This window comes from Poecilia reticulata, chromosome 12 (genome assembly GCF_904066995.2).
Source record: "Poecilia reticulata chromosome 12, P_reticulata-male-v2, whole genome shotgun sequence".
In the NCBI taxonomy this organism is placed as follows: domain Eukaryota; kingdom Metazoa; phylum Chordata; class Actinopteri; order Cyprinodontiformes; family Poeciliidae; genus Poecilia; species Poecilia reticulata.
Genome location: NC_088841.1, coordinates 15,764,733 through 15,785,380, shown reverse-complemented (window position 1 = coordinate 15,785,380; position 20,648 = coordinate 15,764,733). Strand labels below are relative to the sequence as shown.

Sequence of the window (20,648 nt, the reverse complement as noted above, 5' to 3'; positions counted from 1 at the left end):
TATTTATTGTTCGAATAAACATTTTGTGTTGTGCGAGATCCAGTTAAAGTGAAACTGTTGTAACATTTAATAAACAACAGCTATTTCATATTTATTGTCGTGACGTAAGAGAAGCTAAACTGCAAAAATGTTCTCTAAAAACCGACAGGACCAAGATGTTCATGGTAACTGTGGAGGAGCTGCAGAGACCCACAGCTCAGTTGGGAAAACAATTATTTTCTTTACGCTCCATAAATCTGACAGTAAGACACAGTAGTGGCAGCATCATGCTGGGTGGATGTTCTTCTTCAGTCGGGAGGGGATGACAGGATGATGGAAGAAAGTTAAATACAGAATAATTCTAGTTAAAAATTAAGTTAGAGGCTTCAAAAGAGTGACAACAGAAGATCCACTCAGGCAATATCTGAATAAAATAAACTGCTTCAGGTTGCAACATTTAAAAAAATGAGACAAGGTTTAAGAGGTTTGAGTATTTTTAGAAGATATTGGTTTGATGTTATTAGAACACCATCCTACTATGTTAGGCCCCTTTTTTGGCCTAGTTCATGTAAAAAGATCCAAAATAAGAACTTATCCAGGAATCAGATTTAAAAGAAAACACCAAAACAAAGGCAAAGGACCCTTTGACACTTTCCAGTGAGGTTTTTATAGAAATCTCAGACATCATTGTGGGATAACAGGAATGTTAAAGTTTAAAGATGAAACTCCCCAGGACGATGATGTGCAGCAGATTTGACCGGATCGGTCGGCCGGCCGCCGCCCTGAGGAGCCCGGCGTCTCTGGAGGCCGACACGGTGCAGCTGAAGGTGGGATGGACATGTCTGAAGTTGTTCTGCAGAGGCGTCACCTGCTCTGCGTCTTCCTCCGTCGAGAAGATCTGCGAGGTAAACTGAGCCAGCTGAGGAAGAAAAATAGTTGTTTTTTGGGGGGGGTTTTACAGTCAGGCAGGAATCCTGTGATTTTTTAGGAATCAGAACCAACCTGGGACCAGGAGATGTAGATGGGGACCTCATAGAGAGTCCAAACTACGGCCTGGGAGCAGGGAGGGGTGGTGAGGCTGCCAGAATAACGGTAATACTGACTCATGTTGTGCTTCGGCAGGAGACTCAGGAGTGGGAATGGCTTTACTTTAGTCATCTGGCCTTGAGGGAAAAGATGCACAGCCATGTTAGAAACCTGCAAAAACAAAGTTTCACCAAATGCTTCTGTTCTAGTTTCTAGTGCAAACATCTTAATGCACGCGAAACAAGACAAAACACACCCACAAGTAACTTTTCAGCAAGATTTTAAGTCAATAATTCCTGATGAAAAAGTTCTAGTGCTGATTCCACCGGCAGATTATTTCTCTGATAAGAAGAGAAAAATGTCTTGTTAAAAGTGAAGCTAGTACTAAATGAAAATTAAGGAATGGTTCACTTAAAATAAGTTCCTGTGTCTTGCTGAAAAGTTCTTTGTAGGTTAGCTTTGTCTTATTTCAAGCGTTTCAAGATGTTTGCACTAGAAACTAGACCAAAAAATACTTGGTCAAATTTTTTATTTATTTATTTTTTTTCAGTGCAGCAGCAGGTGATTGTAAATGGTGAGTCTGACCTCTGTACGCCACGGAAGACAGTTTTTGTGAAATGTGTCCAAAATGAACATTGTCCGCATAAACGACCTGCAACAAAAGTAAACGACCTTCTGCAAAAACTGCATCCACATTGCAATGAAAGGTGTCGCACGTTTTCATCAACTAACATCAACGAAGAAGCCAAGAACAGCAAATCCTGTTGGGTCGTCCAAAGCTGCAGACTCATTGGGGTGGACGGACTTCATGTTGACTATGTGCATCTGCGGACGACATCAAAACCGGCGCAGCGGCGGCGTTGAGGGGCGGCTGCGGCGCGGCTGCGGCGCGGCAGCCTGCTGCAACAGACGGAGTAGAGCTGCCTACTGACCATACTGTACCTCCATCGGATATCTGCGCCCGTCCACCGTGTGCTCAGAGCCGTTCGTCGCCAGGCCTCCCCAGTGGAAGTGCAGCTGGATGGTGTGGTAAACATCTGGAAGACCTCCGCCGCTCACAGCCATGCCGCTGCCAACCTGTAGCAAAACTGAAGGAGGGAGGGAAGGCGCAACACGGACGTCAAATCCAACACTGGACACGACGGGAAGGCGAGGAGAATCTGCGGGATGCTCACCAGAGTGTCCGTCGTTCTCAAGCGTCCAGTGGCCTGGTTGGACCGCGTCGAAACCCTCAAGGTGCAACGGCCCCAAGGAGTCGTTTCGGACCAACTGGTGGTCCAGGTTAATGGGAGAGTGGCAGCGCTCGAGTAAAGGGTGGCATGAAGGGAAGGAGTCGCCCCATGAATATGGATCTGACGCAGAGGTAAAGAGAGAATCACCGAGTCAGCTGGACTCTCCAGAACAGGATCAAGATGAAAGTTAAATATGTGTTCCAAGAAGCAAAAAGAGAGCAAGGAAAATATTTAAAAATATGTCATTTTCAGGTGATTTAAAAAAAAAAACAAAAAAAAACAACATGATTTTCAGTTCAGATAACTCCGACTCCAAAACTAATTCAAACCCTCCTTCTTTCCAGCATTCCTGTGTGGGCCCCACATGTAGCCCATTGATTCAACACATGCTTAAAACAAAAATATGGTCCACAAGTACCAGCTTAATGCAGGTTTTCTCTGAAATTGAAGGTTACAATGATACTTTTTATACTTTGGGGCTTTTCCATAAAATCAATCTGATTTTTGTCATCGTCATTCTAAAACAGCTCTAGATGTGCGTTTCGTATCGTTTCCCACTTAGATGAAAGTAGGTTTATTAGGATTTAGCCGTGGTAACCACCAAGATGGCGCCAAATGAGAAAGAAGTGATTTCTCCTAAAACCAGCACCTTCAAACTTGCTTGCAACCCCGAGATTATGGGGCCAGATTATTTAACTGCACTTTAAATCAAAATCTTCTAAATGAAACAGTGGTGACCATATAGGCAGCTGCCCAGGGCGCCATTAGAAAAGGGGGCACACAAAGACCATTTAAAAACATAAAACTACAAATACAAACAAAAATATATATATATATGTAAAGCAGGCTTTTAACTCTGGTGCCTGTTGATAGCAACAAAAAGCAAATAGTTTCCAGTCACTAAAGTACATTTAACCAAATATTAGTGAAGGTTTATGACTATATTTGAGCATACATGCATTGGTAAGGTTTTATGTTCTTGAGGAACCACAAAGTGGTTTAAGAGAAGAAAGAAAATCAGAGTTTCAACAATGAAACTCGCTGAAATAAATCTGAAAGGTTCTTGTAACTGTGAGGAGATAAAAAAAAAAATCTACAGAAGCTGTTTAATAAGAAGCTGAGATGATCAACAGCTTTAATCTGTAGCATAAGATGCTGCTGAGCTAACATGGAGGACAGGATCAAATACTGGTGGGAAACAACTTTAGCACAAGAGAAATTTGCATTGAAAGCTTTAAAGTCTATCAAGTTATTTGGAGATAAAATATTTTATTTAGTCCTGCTGAAATGATGGCTCCAAATGTAAACCTAGTGTCTCCAAACTTAACAGTTATTATTTTACTTACCACAATGTGGCTCATCATAGCAATAGTCCTCTGGAAAACACAAATAACCAGCACAATCAACCAAAAGTTTTCTTAAACTTAATTAACCAGACACAAAGTTTTTGATATCAACTTGGGACTCTTACGCGAATCAGCGCACAGAAGCAGGAGCATGAGGAGAGCTGAGCTCCGCTGCATGGTGGCTCAGGCAGCCGTCTGCGTGTGTTGAGGTAGAATGAAGACAGATCTGCAGGAACGTCCGGCTTAAGTGGGGTGGGTGGTGAAAGCGGAGTTTTATTTCCTCTGGGACTGATCAGTGAACTGTGTCATTACCAGTCCAGTGGTCCTTTCTGATCAACAGCCTCATTGATGCGAGGACGGCTTCACCCCTCCTCCCAGAAGCCATCGGAGATGCTCAGTGACTAGTAACAAGACCCTTTCATGAGAGGATGTGTTTTAACCTACACATCAGTGTGTCTAGAAAGTTGGGTTTATGCTCTAAACATACATAATTGTGCAGAATTACATTTGTATTAGACCATAAAATGCCAATTATTTTATTTAAATAAATTACGTTTTTTTTTTAACTGTCCAGATTAAGAGATTGTCATAAAACAGCATAAATAAATCAAATTAGGTAATTTTATGGTGTAAATAAAAAAAATAATATTAATCATAGTTTAGTTTTAAAATTATAAGGGAAATTTTATGGCCCAAATCTAAAAAGAATAAATAAAGAAAACAAGAAAAAGAAACATTTTAATGCTGTGGTCTAACTTCTATAATTTAAATGGAGTAAGAATAGGTAATTTTATGGTATAATACTGAAAATTAAAAAGTTAATTCTATGGCCCAAATATTAAAAACAAACAAAAATATATATATATTTTTATGTTATGGTCCAACTCCAATAACATAAATATAAGTAAAAAAGTAATCTCATTGTAGGATTAAAAAAATTATAATACATTTTAATTTCATGGCTTGAATGCAGCAAAATAAAGAAATCAAAAAATAATTTCATGATCCTTAAAAACAATCATTTTCAAAGTTTAACTTCAATAAAATAAATATTAATTTAAAAAAAAAAATTTTTTTATTCATATGGCCCAAGTCTAAAAACAAAGGAGGCATTTTAACGTTTTTTCCCAATTCTAATAAAAATAAAAACAAGTAATTTTATCGTACAAGTCTAAATAAAACCCACAATTTTAATCTCATGGCTTGAATACAATATAAAAAAACACTAAAAAGTGAATTTTATTATCCAAATCTGAAGAAAAATGTTTAGTATGTTTTCATTTCTAATCCTTAAAAAAAAAAAAAAACACACACACACACACACACAACAACCCAATGAATCGTCAGCTTCGTAATTTGACTCCATGTTCGTCGCGAACCTGAGCGTTGATCGAACCGTTAAGCGTTTCTCCCTCATCAGGAATACATTTCGCGATTCTGTCACTCGTTGCTCCGTGGGGTGGGGGGGGTAGAGGACAAAGCCTCCCTTCATCCCAGACAACACTCTCCAGCTGGGTATCGCTCTCTCCGCTCCGCCTGCTGCCTGTATGAGTCACTCTGAGCTGCGTTATACTCGCTTCCTTCAAATCATCTACATCTCCTCTCCGCCCCCCCTCCCCCGGGCCCCCCACGTCTCACTGCTTAGGTCGGGGTGGGGAGGGGGATTTCCCTGCATTCCACCTTAAATCTCTTTGACATTTGGTCAGGTGGAGGGATTTCCTTGACGAAGGAGGGGGAAAAAAAAGAAAAAAAGAAATTGCGGAGGATAAATGAATAGGCTCAGCGTAAAGTTTGGATCGCGGCCCCAGCTCGGATTTCACAGTGCAGTTTATTAAGATTAGATGTAGATCTATGTTGGAAAAACACAGGCTTGTTTTTTTTTTTTTTTCCCCCCGTTTTTAATTTAAGGGCTGTCAAACAAGAGACAATGAAATGTAGCATAAGTTGCATTACAATCCCCCCCCACCCACCACCACCCGGCTTTCAGTTCATACATGTGTGAGCCTTTAAATCTACTGTACACTGTTGTGCTAAAATTACCTCTCAGCATGCCAACACATAAAAATAAAAAAAAAACATGCACCAAAAGGTACATAAAGCAAGAAGAAAACCAAAACAAAGATGGTGCAAACAGAACTGAACACCATCTGTTAAACACACATGCTCACGTTTGGCAGCGTATGAAAACATGACTCTGTTTGCTGGGTAATCCACTGTGGATTGTCAACGCAAAAAGTAGAAAATAAAAAAAGAAATGAGTTAAAGATGAGCACAAAAATTCATGTATTACACACACACACACACATATATATATATATATATATATATATATATGTATATTCAGTACATTCGAATGAGATGTGGAGTCACACATATTTTAAACCATTTTTGGGGGCGGATCATGAGTTTGGATGCTGCTGGTGGTGATGGAGGAACCTCCAAAAAACAAACAAAAAAAAAAACACCAAAACTCCAACTCCGTCGAATACATCCTCGAATGAATCCGACGATTGTCGTCTTACTTGCTCCAAACTTACAATTTCTTTCTTTTAAATACACATTTCATCAAAGAGAGGCAAAGACAAAACAAAAACAGCAACAGTTTTGCAGAAACACCATCGTCATGTTCTGCAGAGGTTCAACCCAGGCGTGGGCTGGCCACCCATTTCAATTCCCTTTAATAAAATGCCAGAGAAAGAGGTAGAGCTCAGGTACTAAACTTGTGCTTGGATTTTAAGAACAAGAAATCAGGCTGTGTGGAAATATTTTTGATTTTAAACTAGTTGGCTAGCTTTGTACGGTAAGCAGCGGACTGCAGGCTAGATAGATCTAATAATGATCAGGTTTCTGAGTTTTTAAACTGGGCAAAAAGCTAAAATATTCTCCGCTCAAAGTTTACACTTCAAAATTTATTAATTTTTTTCCATGGTAGATTTTATGACAGGCTGAACATTTCAGTAAGGATGAGGTTTATTATTTGGTTGGTTTACAATTCATCCGTGTGTTTAAAGGGATATTTCACTATATATTTGGAAACTGAACAAACTTATCTCCATTTAAAAGTCAAATAGATATATGGATTTTTTTAATTGAGCACTAATATGACGTACAGTAATGAAATAAAGACTCTTTGATCCGTCTCCAGAAATCAATGTAATTAATGCTTTTTTGGCATCTAAAGGCCAATTTTAAAAACCACATGTTGTAAGAGTCCAGAAGCCAAAAAGTATTTATTTTTCCTTGGATTATTTCATTCATTTGTCCTTGGATTATACGAAGAATTTTCCATACCCATCCAGAATTACATGGTTAAACAGGAACATTGTGAACAATCGCCATGTTTGGTTGAAAGCTGCTACTATGTAGTTTGTGTTCATTCTCGGTTTTATATTTTAGAATAAAGCCAGTTGAATTATTAAACCTGTAATAACCAATATCTCAGATTGTTTTAGCAACACCAAGGTATACTTTTAATTAAACCAATAAGATTACTATATGCTGCCTTTTTGTTTCACAGTTGCATGTAAAGATCTTGATATACATTTTTTTTTTTTTTACTAAAATTATGTTACGAAGAAAACGTTGCGCCAGCCCACGCCTGGTTGGCACATTCTGGGATGGACAGGAAGCCACAGTCGATGAGCTTACCTCACAAATCAAAGCGTGAAGACTGTACACAACGGCCCAACCACAAATAATACAGAATTTGAATGTTAGCATGACTTAAATTCACAATTGGAGAAATATTTTAAATCTTTTTTTTTTTTCCTTTTATGAAAGACCTTCAACTCTAATCTTTGCCCTTACATTAACCAGGTCTTTGTCACATCATTAATCACAATCAGCTTAAACGTCTCCAACAAGCAACCAAAATTACAGCCTGCAGTCATAAATTAATAAATGCAACACCAAACTGATAATAACCAGCATCACCACAGTCTTCTGACATCTAAAGCTTTTTTTTGTCAGCATAACCCGATAAAAACCCAACGATAATAGACTACCAAACACCTTCTGAGCTATAAAACATCTGCTTCTGCAAATCTGTGCTATAAATCTGGAAGACGGCTGCTTAGATCGGATTGTAAAAATGAAGGTTTTCATCAGCTCTGGGTCATGCTGCAGCAGACGGTGTGGACGTTATAGTAGCTTGGAGATCGGTAAAGACGCTGCCGCTTCAAAGTGTGACGCAACAAAAAGCGTACAAGCAACGAAAGCTGGGTTGGTAGTTCGACGCTGTGCGGGACTGAAACACAGGTATAAAGTCTGAACCTCAGGGAGCATTTACAGCAGTCGGGGTTTCACCCAATTAGGCTGCTTCTCAGCAACAAAACAAAGAGCACAGCCATGTCAAATTATTGGGATGCGTTTGTTTTTATTTGTACAGAATCAGTCCTTGCTGCTCCCTCGGATGCCAGTGTCTTCAAAAAGCAAACAAAACCGAACACTTCGTCTTCACAAGGAAAAACCCCGCTGTAAGAAATCAGTCGCCGCTCCTCCTTATACGTCTGTACAAAACACGAGTCTCCTCCCGGCGGCCGACATCAACAGCCTGCAGTTCTGACTAGTGAGATCCGGGCTCGGCTCCGTCCTTCGCTCCTATACCACAGTGCTGAGGGAGGACGTGCAGTCTGCGGGCAGAGGGGCGGGGGCGTGGGCATCTGTTGGCGTGTCGGGGCCCACCAGGAGGGTGCTGCTATCTATGGAGTCCTCCCTCTCTTGAGACGACGGCACACAAACGGGCGCTGGAGCGGGGGAGTTGGGAAGTTCGACCTCAAGTCCGTCGCCCAGAGTGTTCATCTGGCTCGGCACCATGGAGACCCCGCTGTGTCCTGGAGGCAACGATGAAGAAAAGAGAGGAGAAGAGACAATCAGAGCTCATCCAGGGCTCAAACGATTAAACATGCACTGCAAAAACACTGAATCCTACAGAGTAATCCTGCAGGTCTAGTTTCTGGTGCAAACAGACTAAACTAACTTACAAGTTCAGCAAGAAACATGAGTTCATTTTAAGTCAATATTTCCCTAATATTGATGAAAAAGGATGAGGTTTTAGTGAAATACTAGTGCAACTAGTACTTTTTCATTATAAGGAATTTTTATCAACTTAAAACAAGCTCTTGTATTTCTTATGTAAAGTGTCCCAAGATATTTCCATCAGATGATTGAAAAAATTGTCAACTAGTTTAGTAATGGATTAATCGTTAACTGGGCATAAAGACTCATATTCAGAGTATTTCTAATATTATGCAAAAAAAAAAAACTTAAGTGGTTAAATGAAAGCTTAGCAGAATGTGACAATTTTCAAAAAATCTGATTGTCAGAATAAATCGATAGAATAATTGATAAAATATTTGCTAGCTGCAGCTCTTCAGTTCGCATGACGAGCTAGTCGGACATGAGGACGGACGCTCCCTACCGAAGTCCACGTAGAGGAAAGTGTCTGGGTTGATGGAGGCTTCGTACGGAGGAGGGGGGTCGTCTGGGTGCTGGATGTCGGCGTATTTGTAGGCGGCGTACGGCGGAGGCGGCTCCTGGAAATGAAAAGCCCCGCCTTCGCCATCATCAGACAGGTGCAGAGGAGTGAGACCGGTACCGAAGGCATCTGGGCCGTAGTCGAAGCCAGGCACTCGTCTTCCAAGGTTGAAGTGGTGCACTGAGGAAAACAAACAAAAAAATGTGAAATGTTAAAAGATTAATAGAGATTACAGCATAATTAAAAGCAGAAACTGCAAATCAATCACAGGATATAAGTAGTGTGTTATTTATCCTATTTCATCAGATTAAACTAAATGACATCATATTGATCGGTTGAGGCTTACAGTTGCCTCCGATCAGAGTCTCGATGCGTTCGCGTCTTCTCTGACGAAGTCTGTGCACCATGAAGAGCAGCAGCGACAGGATGAGGAAGGACGAGATGCAGCTGACGATCAGCCTCATCCCACTGGCCATCGAATCAAACAGAGTGCTTCCATCTGAGGGGAAAACAAAAAAAACAACACACACAAAATAAGACTTTCGCCTGTGCATTTAAGCACAATCGGAAAGTACAACTAGTTAATAGTTTAAATTAATTGCAATTAATCAATTATTGGAATAATCGTTACTACTTTTGTAATTGATTAACTGTTAACTGAAGGCTACAGACACAGAAAAGGCATTTGCTGAAAGAACAACATGCTGAAAGTAATAATTAAGTCAAAAATGTGCCAAAAATATATTCATTATGTATTTAAGATAAAAAAATAGCCTTTGTCTGTAAGCATCATAGTTTTTGCTTTAACTATTCAGCACTTTTTTTTCTATTCAATTATTAATTGGTTAATCAGCCCTAGACTGTATTAATGTCAAGTCAACCATAAAATGCTGAACTTTTCACATGTGGATGTTAGAATAAATTTTTTCGCTGCACTAGTTGCGGCCCTAATCTACATTTCTTGTAGTGCTTAAGATTCTGCAGTAACGGGTATAAATGTCCATGGTTTCCTTGTACAATCACAAAGCGGCAGAGACCAAAAGATGAACACAAGTACCGGGATCCAGGCAGGTGAACTTGCAGCACTCTTTGGGATCCTTCTGAAAGCGAGTGCAGCCCTGCGGCCGCTCACATAGCGCCGCCACACACATCTCCGGCTCGCCGTCATGACACGTGCAGCTCAGACACGGGTCGTCCCCCTTCGGGGTGAAGTAGTAGCCCTCATTTACTACATTGTCTTTTATATCCACACATGTTTGCCCTGTGTAGAGAGTAACCAAAAATAAAGAAATATTAATAAAACAGCTGATTATAGGCACATCTGGAAGCAAACGGAGTGAGCACATACTCCTCTTGCAGAGGAACGGGAACTTCTTGTAGCAGTTCTCGGCGTCCCAGCTGTGCAGGCCGTGTTCATTCATGCTCTTGCTCTGGAAGCGTTGCAGCTGGGCGCAGAAGACGTTGTCCTGAGAGGGAGAGGTCTCCCCAAACTTCTCCAGGCCCTCAGGCGGCCAAATCACCTGCATGGACCCTGTGAGGAAACAGCGCATCCTTACTGCCCAACCCAGATCACAGAGCAGAGACTATTCAACTCGTCTTCCTTCCGTTACCTTTGGAGGCCACTTCCCAACGGCCCTCCAAGGTGTGACTTCGATTGGTGATCACATACTGATAGCCCACCCAAAACCTGGACAGAGTTTTACTACACGTTACTACATGCTGAGTCCAAGGACTTATTTCTGGGTTCATGAACCGACACATTTTCACCGCTAGATGGCAGGCTATCACTCTATGACCTCTGAGTCAACGTGCTCAAACATTTATCTGTCAGTAAAGACAGAGCATCAGGACTGAAACTATTAATCAGGATGAATTGATTACTGAAATAATGGTCAACTAATTTAGTAATCAATTAATCATTAATTAAACAGTTTGCTGAAAAAAATATTCACAGCAGTAATGGAGAGTAAATTAAACAAATATATCTGCATTTTGTTTTTAAGATATAAACTGCTTTGTCTGTGAAACTACAATTCCTCAAGTTTTAGGTTCAAATTTACTAAATGAACAGTATATTACTGCATTTTAAAAAAGAAAATGTTTATTTCCTTATTTTAAAAAAGAAGGAACAGAATTATTTGTATCTTTTAAAGTATCTCTAATATTATTTCAATGAAAAATCTGCAGAATGTGCCAGTTTTATCCAATTAATTGATTAGTCATCAGAACAATAGATTCCTACAGAGCATCAACTTAAGGTAAATGTTCCCGAAGTAAGAAAGTAAACATCCACTCACGTGCACTGTTCTTTGCGCTCACACACTTTGTCGTCAAAGTCCAGCTCGATCTCCAGTATGAACTGGAGCTCCTCGCTGGTCACGAACGTAGCCAAGGAGCCGTTAACCTTCTGGCACGTATCCACGGCCTTCCAGTAGTTCTCGTTCTTCAGGTAGACTTTATAGCAGCTGGCCGTCTTCTCGTAGTGATGCCAGCCGTTGGGACACTTCTCTGTAAGCAGGGAGGACATTTTGACGGCTGCAGTGACTCAAGCTGCAGAAGCACTGAGACAAAAGTGAGATGCTCACTGTTGAAGCGAACGGGCTGAGCCACGCCGATGACATCTTCTACATTGTCGTATCCGTTCTCAAAGCGAAACCTCTCCGCCTTTATAACTGCAAAACATTTTGATTATCAGTCAGTTGCACTTGCAGACCACACAAATAATCTCTGGAACGAAGAACAAGATAATTACACAACCCAAACCGATCAACTTTGAGTCAAAAGATCAAGCAGGAAGATCCAGATCTGAGGACAGAAAAAGCAGCTGGAAAGCTTTGCAGATTTTAGCCTCTTCTAAGTATGATTAGCAGTTTAATGAGATTAAGATCTGGACAGACGGAAGAAGCCTGGCATTGTCTACGCACAACAAACTCTCCTCCTGCAACAAGGCCATCAAAGTGGCAGCAAATCAGGAGAAATTGAATACATTTGCCTGTCGATGCAGGAATAAAAATGTCGATGTAGTAACAGAACACATTATCTGTCCTTGGAGCCAGAGGCCGAATGATTACTGCACAGCATGCTAAAGGTCACTTGTAAAATCACAGAAGCAGAGTTACTTCAGAAGCACAAAATAAAAAAGTTAGTGCATGTTAAAGGGGATGTTTAATAAGCATGAAGGTAATTTCTAGTGACAGGTCTTCCTTTGATAGATAAGTTCATACCTGTTACATCCAACCAAAGATCACCAACACCAACTGTAGCTCCAAACCGCCACAAGTCATGCAGCCTTCAGATTAACTCAAGAACAGCTTCATGGAGAGCTGCATCCAATCTTTACAATGCAAAGCTTCAGATGGAGTGAAATAAAGCATGCTGCCACTGAACTCTGGAGCAGTGGAAAAAGTTCTCTGGAAGGATGAATCATGCCGCTCTAATGTAAAAGTCTGGGTTTAGCAGCTGTTCGGATTACAAAGTTAATGCGAAAATCCGACTTCAGACTCTGAAAAATCAACTGGAACACCTGCCGAGGACTGAGAATTTTTCAAACGCTGACTTCAAGATCCAATATGCACAAGGTTTCCCCTAGAAAACTTACTAAGCCCAGTGGTTGAGACAGTCATTTATCCAGCAACCCGTCATGTTTTTGAGTTAAAAAATGTTTAAAGTTGACAGGAAACTTGAAAATATCACTTGATAATTATGTGTTATTGGAAGATTGGAAGTTTAATAGCTCAACACCAACTACAAAGTCTTAAAAATGCAAAGATTAAAAAAAACTTAAATAAATAAGCAATGCTTATCCTGGTGGGGGCACAAGTAAAGTCTGGTGGCCCGCCAGGCTTATAATACACTGGGGGAAACCCTGCCGCCTCTCCAAAATCAAAGCCTGCATTAACTGGAATTACACCTGCTAATGAAATAATTTCTCTGGTTACAGGAGCATCCATTGAGCTTATCTTGTGTTTTCACATCCTCTGCATATTATGTGACCAAGCAAAAAAGTACTTCTGTTTAAAATTTACTAAAAACATTAACATTTCTAAATGGTTGTAAATATTAGACATGAAGATGAAAAAGTGATCATATTTTCTTCTACTTCAGGAGTCTGTAGCCTTATTGAATAACGAAAAAAGGGGCCAGTGTGAAACCGTAATCAGGTGTGCACCACCAGCATTAACTCAAAGCCAGAACAGCTACTCCTTTATGGAGGTCACATGCTGTACTCAATCCTTCTAATAATTCCCATTATGCGATCAGGGATCCGGGGATAAGACGTCAGGATTTAGGGGGAAACAATAGGATTTCAGTCAAAAAGCTTAGCTCTGTAACATCTACACACTGCTGAGGGGATCAACCCAATGGTAAACAAAAACAGAGACTTTAACCCTGTGTTCTCCTGTTTTTTACACCACTACTCCTGATTTGTTTGTTTATTAATATTAATGCTTTTTGGGAAATATGGAGGTTTGTTGATACTAATCACTCACTGCAAACATAAACAGCAGCTCTAGGGAAGAATACACCAAATATGCCCTAATGTAGTCATGCTGCACAACACAATACAGATTGATGCAATTTCTCTACATGCCGAAGGGACCATAGGAGCAGCCATATTTCTTTTTTTTTTTTTTTAAAGCTGCTTGCCTGTGATTTGATCCTTTATGCCTGAAACATCCTGTGTGCTGCAGGCCTCCAGAGAAATCAAAGCTCCAGAAGCACAGGTGTTAGAATGGCTGCATAAAGGGAGTCGAACTTACGGGGACAGTCCATCTCGTCGCTTTTGTCCTCGCATGCTGTCCAGCCGTCACACTGCCAGGAAATGGGGATACACTGCATCTTCCCACTGCGGCAGGCGAACTGCCCAGTGTTGCAGCGCTGCTCTGAAACACAACAAGATGGGTTGTGTGGTTAAATATGTGCAAGTTGAACACCTTTTGAAACAAGAAAAACTCAGCAGGGATATAAAATATGCATGAAGAGCTATAAAGGCAGCAAAATAAGCATTTAAAATCAAAGATGACGGTGGTTGAAATGGCTGCAAACAGGTGTCAAATGTGGGGCAAACTATCTTAGAAACTATTCAGCCTTCTTCTCATGTTCTCTACAGATATTAATCTCCCAAAAGAGCGATAATAAAAGACGGATTCATAAATCTGTAGACAAATTTGATCTTGTCTGCACATTTTTAAACAGGCATCTGTTTTGTGTCAAACAGCGTGTTAAGGCAATCTGCTTCAAAGAGTCATTCGTCAAACTGCCAAGATCAGGTCATTGACGTAAAAACAACAATGCTGCTTTTATTAAGTTGTCATCAAAACAACAACAACAAAAAAAAAACTGCCTCAAGACTTCAGCTGACCAGAACTTAACCTCTACAGTCGATGACATTCAATAAGGACAAAAGGCACTGAACCGTCATCTTTGGAGCTTCATTGCTTCATGTTTTTACTTCAAATATGACCTTTAAGTTGCTTCTCAGAAAACTATTTTAGGGATTGGGAAACAGAGGGGCTGCACAGTGGTGCAGTTGGTAGAGCTGTTGCCTTGCAGCAAGAAGGTTCTGGGTTCGATTCCCGGCCCCGGTCTTTCTGCATGGAGTTTGCATGTTCTCCCTGTGCATGGTGGGTTTTCTCCAGGTACTCTGGTTTCCTCCCACAGTCCACAAACATGACTGTCAGGTTAATTGGCCTCTCTAAATTGTCCCTAGGTGAGAGTGTGTGTGTGCATGGTTGTTTGTCCTGTGTGTCTCTGTGTTGCCCTGCGTCAGACTGGCGACCTGTCCAGGGTGAACCCCGCCTCTCGCCCAAAACGTTAGCTGGAGAGGCACCAGCACCTCATGACCCCACTGAGGGACGAGGGTGTAAAGAAAATGGATGGATGGATGGATGGATGGGAAACAGAGGACTTTTGACAAAACTTTCCTAATTAGAAAATATTCTGGGAATTTTGTAAAACAACATTTTGGGGCTGCTGGTCCTTTCTCAGAAAACGATAAGTCAACTCTACAGCAAAAAAAAAAGCTTTCTTACCTGACAATAATCTTGCCAGAGCTAGTCGTGGACCTGAAATAAATAGACAATAATAATATGACTATCTAGATAATTACCGTTTCATTTTTACCTGTAATTCAAATAGATCACTACATTGCAAGATTAATGGAGTTTGTGTTGCAAACTTATGAACATAACCTAATTTGCAAAGTCTCAAAAACCCAATCACACATACTTTTTTTTTTTTTTTTTAGATTAAAGACTGTTGCACCTAACCTAAAAACATGCTAAAAATTTCAGTAAAATGTTATAAAACTATTCTGGCTGAATGCAGACTGTTGGACGTAGATCTACACACCAGCGCTGTACTCTGAGAGAAACCATTTGAGATTGCCAAAACATCTTTTTTTTAGTGACACTAAGTGGATTGAGATGTATCCTATTGCAGGGTTGTGTTAGTTTCCAGGGACTGAATGCATTATGACCAACAAGCAGGGGTAACATTAAAAGCCATGGATTTAAAAATATATCACTGAGGAGGAATATTAAATATGCATGTCTTTAAGGGGGAGGGAGGGCTGCAAGGGTGAAGAAGGAATTTGTCAAGTTGAAAGTCAGTAGCATTATCAGCATAATAAATATATGAACATCTGTAGAATTTCTTTATACATTTTTCTGCGCAACATTACGATTTCTTTGGTCAGAGAAGCACAGAATATTTGAATTGTGTTATATCGACTTAATATAAATGCATGCTCTGAAGCAGATGAAGTCTGACTGCATGGATGATTATTTACATATTTGATACATTTGTAACTGTATAACTGAAAACTGCACAAGAACAGAGCTTATAGATGCTTTAAGTTATCAAACATTAAAGACCAGCTTTGATTGTCACCATGTTCTCAGTCTAAAACACTTTATTTTTAAGTGTGTAACAATTATGCATATTTCTGAATTTTACAGAAATAAGAAAGGAGAATCTGAAAGGAATTTTTATCCGACACAGTGTTTTGGATAAAAAGATTAAAAAAAAAATGTTTGTCTTATAAATGCTAGATAAGTATATATATATTTTTAATTGAATTTAGTAATACATGGAATCTACATTTTCTTTATTGGATAAAAGTTGACTATAAAAGGTTGAGTAAATCTGTTTCAGGCAGTAGATAGAGAGTAGACATTTTTGGACTAATGATAATGACATTTAAAAAATTATTCATGTTTTACAACTCTGATGCTTTCTTCAACTAACTGCCCTTTGTTTAAGAAAGTTTACGAAGGAGTTCTTCAATTTCATACTTAAATAATCATTAATGAGATACACTTTGGGCAATATTTGATGAGCAATTCTACGTACAGCTCCATGCATTTTATACTCTTTGTGCTACAGTGTGATTAGATGAAAGCTGCCCCTGATGCTGATGCATAATAAATCTAAAAGTGGTCAGGATGTTTAAGCGCACAGAATGATTTAGCATCGCAATAATAGAGAAATGAAGAGCGAGGAAAAACATCACAATATATTCAACAACAATATCACATTATCAAGATTTTCTGATATCATACAACCCTAAAGTACTATACTGCATTTAATAAAATTAGGGTATGATGTGATGAATCAATGGTTCAAAGCCAAACAACAAAAATGTTTTTACATTTTCATCATGGAGATTAAGTGCCAAGCCTAAATATCAGTATAGATCATTTTAAATGATTCATATCCTAGTTTCCTAATCTCTTTCTGATCCACATTGTGAATGCCTGTCAACCAGTGTTACCAAGTGAGTCATACGATCATGTTTCGCAAGGTCAATTTTGAAAACTCAGCTCATTTGTATGTGCACAGCTTGCAGAAATGCATTTAGGAAGTGCACATTATTGTGTTGAACAATCTGAAAATGTTTTAAAGCCTCGACATTGAGAGACTGTACTGGCTGTTTCAGCTTCAAATGTAAAATGACCTGCAGTCCCTGCTGTGGAACCTCACTGCAACCTTCTGAGGAAAATCATCAACCGGTACCGTCAAAAGGAAGAATAAAAACGCCAGAATTATCCTTGAACTTCAGCTCAACGCTCCGAACAAAAACAGGAGCAAACACCAGTTTAAAGTAAGCTGTAGAGGCGTGTTGTTAGGACATTGAGTCGCTTCCTTAACGTTATTAATTCTGTGTTAGAAGAGCTTATCAAGGCTGCCCTTCAGAAACTCTCTTTGTGAGAGCATCTGCAGCTGTCAAGAAAACAAACAAGAGTGAAAAATAACCAAGCAACATTTTAATATGGGTGCTCTTTCACTTAGAGACATTTTTTTTTTGATGCGTAGACAATTTACAGCCCAGACTGGCCTGATAACGGAGAGCAAAACGTGGCAATGTACGGGAGCTTTCTCCCGCACCGATTATTCAACCTGGAGGTTTGTGTTAAAAGCAGAGAGTGGGTACAGGTAATTATTTTCTTTGCATCTTCTCACATTTAATTCGAACTTTGAGCAGATAAAAGCTCTGTGGGTCAATTTCCTTCAAAAAATAAAAAAACTAACCAAAATAAACAGTTTTCATTGTGTAAAAACTGCTTTGCCACTTCTGGTAACAAGAAGTTGTTAATCATATTTTTCCCCAGACAGACCTCGGTTTCAGTTGTGATTCGATGAATGCAAATGGCAAGTAGTACCACTGGACTACCTCATTTTATGAGGAAATGTTACCACAGTCCGTGCAAAAGTAGCGGTAGTAACAACTGAAACTTCAAAAATGTATAAAATTGTATTCCAGACAGTATAATCACATAAATCTCTCTCAAAGAAATCTGTTTTCACCTCGTTTCAGAATGAGTAAACATTAGATCGCCCAACCACACGAGTTTTTTTTGTTTTGTATTTAAGAAAAGGTCTTATTCTGAGTCAGGAATGTCAAGAGGATGGGGAATGTTTTACGGGTTTCTACAGGGAGGCATAGCGCAATCAAAAACCTGTTCCCAACCGCATAGAGAACCCTAACAGATAAATATCAAAATTATCTTTATTTACAGTTTAATATTTTATATTAACACTCAATGACTATGCTCTGAAATTATTTATACTCCTATAAGTAACAAGCCAAGTGTTGCAAAACGATGCCAGACAAAAGCTGAAATGAACTTTTTCATGTTTTAAATGAGAAAATCACAAATCTTCAGTCTATTTTAAGTCCACAAAAAACTTCAGCAAACAGTTATTTTTTAAAATATTCTGGCTGTGAGGAGTTTTAGTCCACCATTTTATTTGATTTTAGTCTCCAACATAACACCCCAGTTGAAGTAGTCTGAACAAACTCTTGTGTGGCATTTCAGTCAGCCACGGTTTAATGCTAAAATCCATTCTCCATATTACTGGAGCAAACCAGAGGCCGTGAAAATGACCTCAGAAACTCTTTAGAGGCCCATCATGTGTACCAAACCCTACCACAATGTTACTCCACAGTGTGCAGTTATACACGAAGCACATGCAAGAGTTGCTTCCATCTCTCGACTAGAAAAGAGATTCTTTATCGTTTGACTGTCTCCCTTTAATTTATACTTGACTTATGAAAGTCTGTGTCCTTATTTTAAAAATAGCACTAAGTAAATGTGTTGTGAAATACATCTGGCGTGTAAAAATAAGGATGCAATGAGCTTTAAGATTTATGAATGCCGAATGGCAGCATGATTGCTAAATAACATCCTGTTAAAATTAAAGCAGGTTCTATTAATAATTTTATTATCCACCTAAATTATGCGAGTAGTAATTTTGTTTCTTTTTCAGTACTTAAAGTCCTTGTCAAGCAGCTCTCAAGAAGATAAGAGTCCACAGAAACCCACAGTGACACACGGTGAAAAATATCATCACCCAAACAACCAGCAGCCGTTTCCAAACATGCACTGAGTGAACTCTACGCATTGTTCTCAAAACCGTTAGGCGTCTTGATGAAATGTGCACAAAAATGACCTTCACACTAAGGGCTAAAGCTATGGAAATACAACAACAAAGCTATAACTCATCTTGTAACCCCTTTAAAAACCTAATTTGACTACAAATCGAAAAGAAGCTGTCAAATAAATGCCCACAGCACAAATATAAACAATGTTTTCCTTTTTCCTTTTAATTTGCTCTCTAGGTAGGAGGTCAGTCCTCTGGTTGGAGCCAAACAATAATGAGTTTATCCTTGAGCTCCACTGATAAGGTTACTCTAATCCAACACAATTGACGGGATCACGAGACCAAGCTTGAAGGAAACCACAGATTTGTCCTGTGGTGATGCTTACAAAGCTTTTTACAGAAGATCATTCAAAGCACCAATAAATGCTTTTGGTTGAGGAAAATCCACACTTCCTTGATTGATAAAAAAAAAGACTTCTAAACAGATAACAGAGTAGTATTCCAATAAGGTGGTGCATTATTTAGAGCAAAACACAGGGTTTTCGCTTAACCAAGTCATCTTTACAGGCAGCAGTAACAATTGTTAGTATTTTTTCTGCCAAATCTGTTGTATTTAATGGTGGAGATGAATGTCAGCCAGGTCTGGTGAAGGAGGAAGATGAATCCCTTTCATGCATTTTAAATTGCAGACTAAGTGAGGGAGATCAACCTAGGATTGCAGTGATTAAATTAACTAATTAAACTAAATCAGGGTGCACCATTTTAATGAGGAATTAACGTATAATTAACCGAAGTTAGTATATTTGAATAAAAACAATAACGATAAAAAAACAAAAACAATGAAGTCTAATAAATGCATATCTGCTGGCTGTTGCAAGTGACCTAGTTTGGGAGTGAAATACAGGTACTGCGTACACAGCTAGCTGGAGCTGCACCCTGAACAACAGCAGCAGGGAGACGGGTTGAAAACTACCAGAGTCCCAGGTCTGACCAACAGGCCGCTGCGCCTGACCTGCAGCTGTAAATCTGTTTCTCCCACTTTTTTTTAGTCGAGCAAACGGAACAGGAACACATGTCAAAAAATAAACAAACTTGGGTTTATTTACCTGTCCGTGGTGGGTCCGTTAGTGTGAGAACGAAGAGAAGAGAGAAGAGGAGGACGAAACTGCTGCTGTCAGCCTTCGGCAACATTTATCCTCCATTCATAGTAACTCCTCTATCCAGAAATGTAAAAATATACCGAGGTTCAGCAACGCCTTTCCCTTTTTTAAATTATAGCCGCAAAACGTTTAAAACTACTTATGCCCATTTTTGCGCACACAATGCGTCGACTACATAACACGGCGCAAATAAAGCATAGTCGTAATAAGAGGCGAGGTTAATCTCTCCCAGCAGCAGCTAACGTTAGCTAACTGGTTGCTCCTCGGTAACCGTCGACCGTTGGTGCTCGGTGCGGAGCGGCGCTCATCCAAGATGGCTGCGGCCTCCCATCACAACAATTCCAAACATTCAGCAGCTCACAGGCAGACCATCAGCTGGAGGTGCTGCCGGGGCGGAGTCTGCCAGATTATACCCAAACAGACACTGTGTATGTGGGGCTGGGGGGGCGGGTGGAGCCACAATGGGAGCAACTTTTAACGCATCTTACAGAGGCGGTGGAAGAGAGTTGAACCATCGGGGGCAACTGCTATATATTAGGATTTT

The 20,648-nt window shown here is 39.8% G+C and overlaps 2 protein-coding genes across 3 annotated transcripts; both read right to left on the bottom strand.

The window, feature by feature from the left end:
• Positions 1–622: 622 nt before the first annotated feature.
• Positions 623–4,423, bottom strand: car15 (carbonic anhydrase 15). Its single transcript, XM_008424179.3, has 8 exons — positions 3,709–4,423; positions 3,584–3,613; positions 2,181–2,357; positions 1,948–2,093; positions 1,738–1,830; positions 1,591–1,657; positions 982–1,142; positions 623–898 (listed from the first exon to the last, which is right to left on the bottom strand). The coding sequence occupies exons 1-8, from the start codon at positions 3,758–3,760 to the stop codon at positions 686–688; spliced, it is 939 nt and encodes a 312-aa protein (XP_008422401.1). The 5' UTR covers positions 3,761–4,423; the 3' UTR covers positions 623–685.
• A 945-nt stretch (positions 4,424–5,368) lies between these two features.
• dgcr2 (DiGeorge syndrome critical region gene 2) lies at positions 5,369–20,538 on the bottom strand. Of its 2 annotated transcripts, XM_008424180.3 has the most exons (11): positions 20,051–20,538; positions 15,092–15,124; positions 13,820–13,942; positions 11,645–11,731; positions 11,357–11,567; positions 10,670–10,746; positions 10,408–10,590; positions 10,117–10,320; positions 9,406–9,558; positions 9,003–9,239; positions 5,369–8,415 (listed from the first exon to the last, which is right to left on the bottom strand). In XM_008424180.3, the coding sequence occupies exons 1-11, from the start codon at positions 20,133–20,135 to the stop codon at positions 8,183–8,185; spliced, it is 1,626 nt and encodes a 541-aa protein (XP_008422402.2). In that variant the 5' UTR covers positions 20,136–20,538; the 3' UTR covers positions 5,369–8,182. The 2 variants fall into 2 exon arrangements, with proteins under 2 accessions (XP_008422402.2, XP_008422403.2); XM_008424181.3 differs by lacking the exon at positions 15,092–15,124 and having other exon boundaries at positions 20,051–20,537.
• Positions 20,539–20,648: the final 110 nt, after the last annotated feature.